Genomic DNA, 8,795 nt, shown 5'->3' on the forward strand with positions numbered 1-8,795 from the left:
ATAAGACAGGATTATAAAAAATAAATGCACAAAACGCAATGCAATGCGTTTAATGCAAATACTAATTATGTACCTAATCAATTGGGTTTCAACCCTTTACCATATTTTTCAAAATTAATATTCCATGAAGATGGATAAGAAAGATGGATATGATAAGAAGTTATCAACTATAATAGAATCAGAAAAGATTATGTTTTCTAATTTCGTAATTCTTTTCTTCATTTTATACAACCAATATTGTCTTCAATTTATTTATTCAATTTATTCATTTTATTTGACATAATATTATGCGGTAAGTGACATATCACACTAGCGGATTGCGAGCGGTTTCAAAGCGGAGCGGGTGCGCAACGAATACGTTGCGGTTGCGCAGCGAATTCGTTGCGGACGCGTGGCAGATGCGCAACGTTTACGTCGCAGTCATGTACACTCATTAACAAAATGGAATCCGTGCTGGTTGTTACTTATAACTTGTGATAGTATAATAATTATGAGATCATTATTTTTTACGAGTTTCATAACATGTTAATGTTTAGGGTATTGTTTTATCTATTAAATCTTGGTCGAAATGCAATCAGATAACTTAATTGCTCATTAAGAAAGTTCATTAGTGAAATAAATGTTAAAGCTCCTTAACTAAAACAGGGCTATCTTATTATTAGATAAATAGCAGTGAATAGAAAATTTTATCAAGCAACCAGCAACTCACTATCACTTTGCTCATAATTAGGTTCACAAAATCTCTTTATAACATACGTTGCTATGGGAGAGATTATACTGGTCAGTCGTTACATACTTTTGGAATGTATGGTACATTCTAAAAGTCCTAGTAATTCAATTTTATAGCACCTTTTTTTAACAACTCCAGTTGTTATTACATCTTTAGTTAACTGTTAAGTAAGTGCATTTCCACAGTACGGTTAAAAAATTGAGTGCTACAGAAACGATGGAAATATTGAATGGAAGTTAGGCAAGGCGGAAGAGCTGGCTTTTGTGCGAGAGTATACAAAATGACGCGTCCGCAACGAATTCGCTGCGCAACCGCGGCGTGTTCGTTGCGCGCCCGCAACGTATTCGTTGCGCACCCGCTCCGCTTTGAAACCGCTCGCAATCCGCTAGTGTGATATGTCACTAAATGTTGGGTTAATGTTATAATGTATTATGAATATTTAAAAGCGCTTTACGAGAAGTCTAGTTGAATGTTTGAGTAAGTTTATCATTATAAATAAACACTGAATGTATTGGTATTATCATGTAAAAAATATTGATATAATGTTGAATAGCTTTGCCATTTGAGCCCCTCGGTGTCTTTCCCATAATACATCCTTCGAGTGTTTTTCCTTTACACCAATGTTACACTAATCATAGCAGTTCCCACGCTGTCTTCATTCATGTTCCTAATGGTTCCATATTTTGTTATAGTATGTGTTGTGAAAGCGATAAACGGAAATGCTTATTGGCTTTCAGGATTATTATTTTTATTTAAATACACGTGTATTTAAGAATATGATAAATATATTGAGTCGGTATATTCATGTTGATCTTTACTTGGCATTATCAAAGTTAGATCTGTAATAACTTCGCATTTCCCAACAAGAACATTATAATCATACAGTATCTTATCCTATTAATATTATAAATGCGAAAGTTTGTATGGATGTTTGTTACTCTTTCACGTAAAAACTACTGAACCGATTACAATGAAATTTAGCACACATATAGAGGGTAACTTGGATTAACACATAGGTCAGGTTTTATCCCGGAAATCCCACGGGAACGGGAACTATGCGGGTTTTCCTTTGAAAACGCGGGCGAAGCCGCGGGCGGAAATCTAGTTGTAATAAGTTGGTTTAATATAATAAGTTTCTGATATATCTATTGTCTGCATTTAATAGCAGTGTAATAATTGTAAAGTGAAGACACAGACTCTAGAATAGAGGACTATCTTAGGAGCACGAGGTCACTAATTTGTTAAGTTATTAGATAAAAATAAATGTTTATTTATGATCGTCAACTTCTCTCAAATCCATTCATCATACAAAATTATTGATAAGGATAAAACGTTCATATTAATCACTCATTCAATGGTAATGCGTTAATTCATATTGGTGTGATTAAAATTTAAATTCTAGCAATTAATTATCGGATAGTATTAATTAACGATATGGTATATTATTTTACTAGGTAATTAGTTATTTAAAAAATTTAAAGAACATTAACACCGATTTTCATGATTCTAGAAATTATTTTGTATAAGGAACTAGCTTGGTATTTCAAATAAAATACGATTACTGTGATTATATGATTTATTAATTTTTCTGTGGGTTTACACCAGTTTGAGTACAATTCCTTCATAGCCGACAACAGGTAGGCTATCCACGTTGAAAACATCCCTGAAATAGAAAATTATGTAACTATTAGCAACAGAACATCAGAGGGAAAATTCGAAAAAAGCATTATAATTATCTTATAGTTACAATCGTATTGATTATTTAGAGAATCATTTCATAATTGAAATATTGGTCAGAGATTTTTCTGTTAATAGAATGATGCAATAGGCATATCTATATTAATACTAGCGGCCCGTCCCGGCTTCGCCCGTGGTACATATGAAAAATAGATGTTGGCCGATTCTCAGACTTACCCGATATGCACAGAAAATTTCATGAGAATCGGTCCACCCGTTTCGGAGGAGTATGCAGACTAACATTGTGACACGAGAATTTTATATATAAGATAATACGTATAGCGTCAAAGTAGCAAAGCATCCCTACGAAAAGAAATATATAGTATCAAAAGAAACATATTATTTGCTTCCAACTTTTTAAAACGAGGCGATTTATCATTCTTGGGAAATATAAGTTTAATCCGCATGAAAAAGCATGACAAACTTACCCTTCATTCTTAGGTGATAACACGCTCCTAATAACAACACTAGCGGTGCCTACAACGTTTTCAAAGTAGGTTAAGTCCACTTCTTGTTCAGAGTCTCTCATGTTCACGACGACGATGAAAGTTTCTCCATTATACCACCTGCAAAGTTTAAACTTTAATCATTATGCAGTCGTTAAAAGGACATTATAAACGAAACATTATGTTTTATGAATCATGCGTTTTGATGTATGACAAAGATGTTTCTTGCTTTTATTGAGCAGTATTTGTTTATGAAATTGGAGAAGGAGGTTTTAAAAATTATCGGTATATTGTATATTGATTACCAATGAGTGTAATTAATTAATGTTAATGGTCTTCAATATTATTTATCGTGCGACAGGTGTTAGTTAAAATTTCTGATCTATTTTTATGTACATTTTATTTTCTTCAAAAACAATACCTTCGGAAAGCAAAAACGTCCTTATTCAATGCCAAAGAGTCATATCGGCCGTAACGGAATACTTTTTCTTGTCTCAAATCAGCTAGAGCTTGATAGACCTTTAGATTTGACCGGTCAGCTGCTTTTTGGGCTTCAACGTTCAAAGTTTCATATCCTTCAGCGACGGGGAGCCATGTTTTGTCAGCAGTTGAAAACCCTGTAACAAATATTGTAAAATATTCAGTCAAGATTTAATTTTTCGCGGATTTCCTGATTAGAAATATCAATTTTAATTTAAAGTCAGAAAAAATTTTATTATTTCTACTACTTTGGATTTTTTATAGAAAATACGTGCAAACTCATTATAGAAAATAAAGAGTAGTCTGTTACCTGCGTTCTTTTCAGCATTCCACTGGAATGGAGTTCTTTCAGGATCTCTGGATGACTTGGCATAATTGATAGGATCGTTGGTGTTGCAGCCAGATGGGTCCACGGTATCTTCCCAGCTAACGTAACCATCTACTAAACCTATTTCTTCACCCTGAAACATATTTACAAATTAGTATCTTAAAATTTATAATTTGAGGACATATGATCTTTTATAAGTAGCTATTCCTAAATTCTCACATTTGATTGAAAATTAATAGTTTTGAAATATATCTGAACTCATGGTATTAGCTAACTCATACTAATCACTTGTGCCGACACATTGAAGTGAACCCAAAAGTTTGAAGATGTTTCACGCCGAGTGATAAAGGCCTCAAGGTCTCTTTAACTTCAGTTGAAAACTATTTATCAGCACGGAAAATGCAAATGCCAATTCTAAAACGAATATCAAATATTTACCATGTATGTAACTCCAACTCCAGGAAGTAGCAAAACAATCATATTTATACCGTCAACCAAGGTAGGTCCGTATCTAGTAGCCATTCTGCTATTATCGTGGTTTCCGACCTAAAAGGAAACACAATATAGTAATCGTTATAACAGTTAAATTATGTTTTTAAACCATCTCGTTATATTTTAATACCTACCACCCAGTTAGGATCCTTATCTACAGGCTTGTATGTCATAAATTTGTCAATAGCTCTCTTCATATCAGCGGCAGAAGACGAGGCATCCACATCAGTGATGAGATCAAAATTGAACGGCATCTGTGCACCAATTCTATCTCCTTCACCAAAATACTTAACTACGTCTTGTATGGATGCGTATACTTCAGTCATCATAACTCTGGATAATCCATCTTGTTGAGATACTTCCTCAAATACATCTCTCCAATCATAAACCATGTAGTATGTTTCATTTTGGTCTTTAGTATATATGTGAGCCAAGTAGTCATGGGATCCACTATCCACATCAGTTCGTCCTGAATACGGTTCGTCAGGGTATCTACCCCCATAAAGTTCTTTATCTACTTCAAACAAACAATTAACGGCGTCTACTCTGAATCCTGCAACCCCTTTATTTAACCAGAATCGGATTATGTCCTGAAAATAAATAATCGGTTGAGGAAAAGCTTTTGTATTTTGACCTTTAAAACGCAATTCATGCTTCTATTTTTGAATATAATTAGAAAGTCTGAAACCCTCAAATTATAAGTTTTATTTCGAAGATTTCAAAGATTCTAAGAAATGTGTCCCAAAGTCTGTCTAAGTTTCAAATAATTATACGTAATGGTATACCTGCAAACGTGTAGGCGCTACGTACTTCGCACTAATAACTCAATATTTCGAAACTTTGTTGTAACTTTTCTTGAACAAGAAGGAACAAAAATTTATGGAGCTGATTTTATATTTAAGTATGCCAAATATTTGTTACAAACCTTCATCTCTTCGACGACATCAGGGTTACGGTAGTTCAAATCCGGCTGTCCAACAACGAACTGATGGAGGTAATATTTGCCAACTTCCTCCCTGTATTCCCAAGCACTACCACGGAAATGACTTATCTGGAAAAAATAACAATATGATACAAACTAATACTCCATTAGATTGATTTTGCCGTAATGGTATGCGATATTCTTTTTTATGAAATATCCAAAACTAAAATAAAAACACACTAAAATTGGCACCGCGAATTTAACTAAAAATCGCACACAAATGTTCTTTATGAATGAGTAAATCGCGTCGCTCTGAAAATTTTTCTTCCTCGATTTTAACCTACACTCTACAGCTGTTAATATCGTTGCCGGTGGTCTAGAAATAAAGTATCAAGTTTGGCATAAAAAAATGTATAAATGGGAAAGTTTGTAAGGATAAATGGATGTTTGTTTCACTTTCACAAAAAAACTACTGGACAGATATGGATAAAACTTTACAGTACATAATCTAACAATATATTTGATATTTACTATTGTATCAGAATAACAGATGCGTTATAGATACCTATGCTTTATTTTGCATGGGGGTTCATCAGCTGGTGAAACCGCACGGCACAGCAGTAATAATTAAAATACCAAAGAAACAAAATACTAATTACCCAGTTACTAGGAGGTTGCATTACACCATTCTCATCAATAACTCCGTCTTCCCAAACAAAATAGTTATAATATTTCTCACTTCCATTCAAAGCCTCTTGGAACCAGACGCTTTCATTTGATGTGTGATTCGGCACCAAGTCCAATACAATTTTTATACCTAAGGGAAAAATATTCCGTTAATATAACAATATTTTGTAAATGGATATAGGTAAAGGAATTTCTCCAATAACATAAAAATGGCTTTACGCGAATATTATGAAAATATAGTTTCAATTATCTTTTGTTGGCTTCACATTACATATTCCTTATGATAACAAAAGAACTATCAAAATACCTAGTACCATTTACCATTCAAACTAGATCTCTTCTCCTATCTCTGTATCTGTACAATCCTGCTATAAATAAAATAAATAATAATAAAAACATTTAATTATCTCTCTCACAAGAATTTAATAAATAAACATTTTATGACCACAAGAAAGTATATCCTAATGGTGCGGTCACACAACACGGGCGCATGAACAAGCAATATGTTTACATGCTTGTGCTCGTTGAATGTCACTTTGAACGCAAGCGTCTGAACCTACCATAAATAAAAATAAGAAAGACCATACCATACCATAAGAACTAATATTGATTACCTATTTAACTTTGATTAGGGATTACCTATCTCGTCATTCAAAACTATACCCTATGGGCCTATTTACTTCATTTTCATCATAAGAATTAATATTGAATACACACCCAGTTCATTAGCGCTATTGAGCAGTTCATCAAAGTCCTCCATAGTTCCGTATTCATCCTGAATGGCGTAGAAATCCGAAATATCGTAACCAAAGTCATACATCGGTGATTGGAAGATTGGTGATAGCCAGATAGCACCGGCACCGATTTCTTTTATGTATTCTAGTTTTGATGTTATACCTGTAGACAACCTTTTTTTATGAAACTGGCATGAAATGCATAATATTATTAAAAAAAATATACTCTAGGACACTTGAAATACTTGAAAAAATTGTTTTCGAACTTTTATGAGCTCATGTGTTACAAACAAGCAAATATAAATCGTTATGTTATGAGTTTAAATATAGCGTGAAATAAAAATGTAACTTGCTCTACAAAAATTAACTCTAAAAAAATTTAGTTTCTCTACAAATTCATTGTTTTAAATAAACCTCATTTTGTTTCAATATAAATTGTATTGTTCTATGTTGTTAATATTGGAATGTAACGAAAGTCAAAACATTCTGCCAGAATTTATTTCAAAGCCTACTTCAATTAGTTTGACATGTTTCTGATCCTATTGTGAATAGAAATGAAACATGAAACTAACTGAAACTGGTTCAACAATACCTTTTAGTAAATACTAGACATTGCTTTCTCCACTTCGGATGCTTTAGCTTAAGGATGGCAAGGAATAACATTTCATTTGTCTAAATAAACCAAGGGCTATTTTATAAATAATTATATTATTATTTACGAATGTAGTTGCACAATATTATTATTTGGTGGACCGGATACATCTCCATCTTGGTAGTTTTTCTAATGGAAAATTTAACAAGAATATACAACCCATATTATGCATCCCTTATACATCTTCTTTCTAATTTAACTTGTAAATGTATTGTGTATTTTCAACCACCTTCAACAAAAGGAGGAGATTCTTAATTCGACTCTATTGTTTTTTGGTTTGTTACCTTATGACTTTCGACTGGCTCAACCGATCTTGATGATTTTCTTCCCGTAGGTCCCTTTTAAATTTGGTTCTGACAATTTAAAGGTGGTTAAATTTTTTATATAAAATAATTAAGTATTTACCTTTAAGATCACCGATTCCATCACCATCGCTGTCCACAAACGAACGCGGGTATATTTGATAAAAAATTGTTGTTTCCCACCATTCTAACTCCCTCTCCTCTTGCTTTATTATATGCCCACTACAGAACACTATAAAAAGTGACAAAATTATTGCCACTTTCATTTTTAAATTCTGTTTAATGCATGCAAAATAATATTCAAATTAGTGCGCACGATGCAACGCCCCCCGTGGTTAAGACGATGGCAGATTCTTTTCAAATTTATACTATGAATGTTTATCTTTGTCAACTGTTAAAGATTAGATAATATAAACGGTATTTATCTGGCTACTTGAGATTGAGAAGAATCCTGATAGCATTGTGTAACAAACAAACTTGTTTAAAGTCATTCGAATGGGTATTTTGATTTATTAACAAGATTTATTATTATTATGAAAAAACCTTACTTCCAGCCTATGTCATTATTACAGTTCTGATGATAACAACGACACCTTAGTTTGAGCGGTTTCAGCTGCATACATCATACACTCGAAAAACTTAGCCCGCCTTCTTTCGCATGGCTCAGCGTAATATGCAGTAATAGACAAAGTGACTATAATATTATATCTTATACAAATTTAAGAAAAGTTCATGTTATTTACATTTGTAAATCAAGAACCGCTAAATGGATCATAAAGATTTTAGCTTTTTTAGATTTTTCTCTGCCTAAATTAGGTAAAAAATTTTACTCAAATTATATACCGACTGAAACCGAGGCTAGCAGCTAGTATTATTAGATAGTAGGTAGTTATAATAACTACCTACTAACAATCAATCTGATCATTAAGTTTGCATATGATAGATAATCATAGAAATCTAAATAACACTTGTTATTTGTTATTTAGATTTCTATGTAGATAATAAATGATAAAGGGAAAGACACTTCAGAAAGTTATCAATTTTTGATTTCAATTATGAAATGGAATTCCCCGTAATTCTAATAAATAAACAAATGATAAAATTTAAATTATTATCTACTCACAAAACAATTGAACCTGTTAACACTTAACTTTCAATCTGATTCGTATATATTCTTTTAGAATTATATTTTCCGCATTTAATAAAAAATAAATACGTACCTACGGAGCAAATTGTACAATTTAACCTCGAATCCTCTTAGCACATAGATTTAATTTTACCAAAA

General features: G+C 32.6%; 2 protein-coding genes across 3 annotated transcripts in view; one reads left to right on the forward strand and one right to left on the reverse strand.

The window, feature by feature from the left end:
- Nucleotides 1-8,795, forward strand: part of Pde1c (Phosphodiesterase 1c) — a 146,721-nt gene that overhangs the window by 52,250 nt on the left and 85,676 nt on the right. The gene's annotated exons all lie outside the window — the stretch shown is intronic.
- LOC149490217 (maltase 2-like) lies at nucleotides 2,293-7,853 on the reverse strand. Its single transcript, XM_089701222.1, has 10 exons — nucleotides 7,614-7,853; nucleotides 6,540-6,719; nucleotides 5,795-5,952; nucleotides 5,139-5,264; nucleotides 4,348-4,803; nucleotides 4,160-4,267; nucleotides 3,704-3,854; nucleotides 3,335-3,530; nucleotides 2,896-3,033; nucleotides 2,293-2,393 (listed from the first exon to the last, which is right to left on the reverse strand). The coding sequence occupies exons 1-10, from the start codon at nucleotides 7,774-7,776 to the stop codon at nucleotides 2,327-2,329; spliced, it is 1,743 nt and encodes a 580-aa protein (XP_089557348.1). The 5' UTR covers nucleotides 7,777-7,853; the 3' UTR covers nucleotides 2,293-2,326.

Source organism: Colias philodice, chromosome 2 (assembly GCF_061535455.1).
Source record: "Colias philodice isolate Cphi_HAF_F1 chromosome 2, ilColPhil1 Martin Lab GWU primary, whole genome shotgun sequence".
NCBI lineage: Eukaryota > Metazoa > Arthropoda > Insecta > Lepidoptera > Pieridae > Colias > Colias philodice.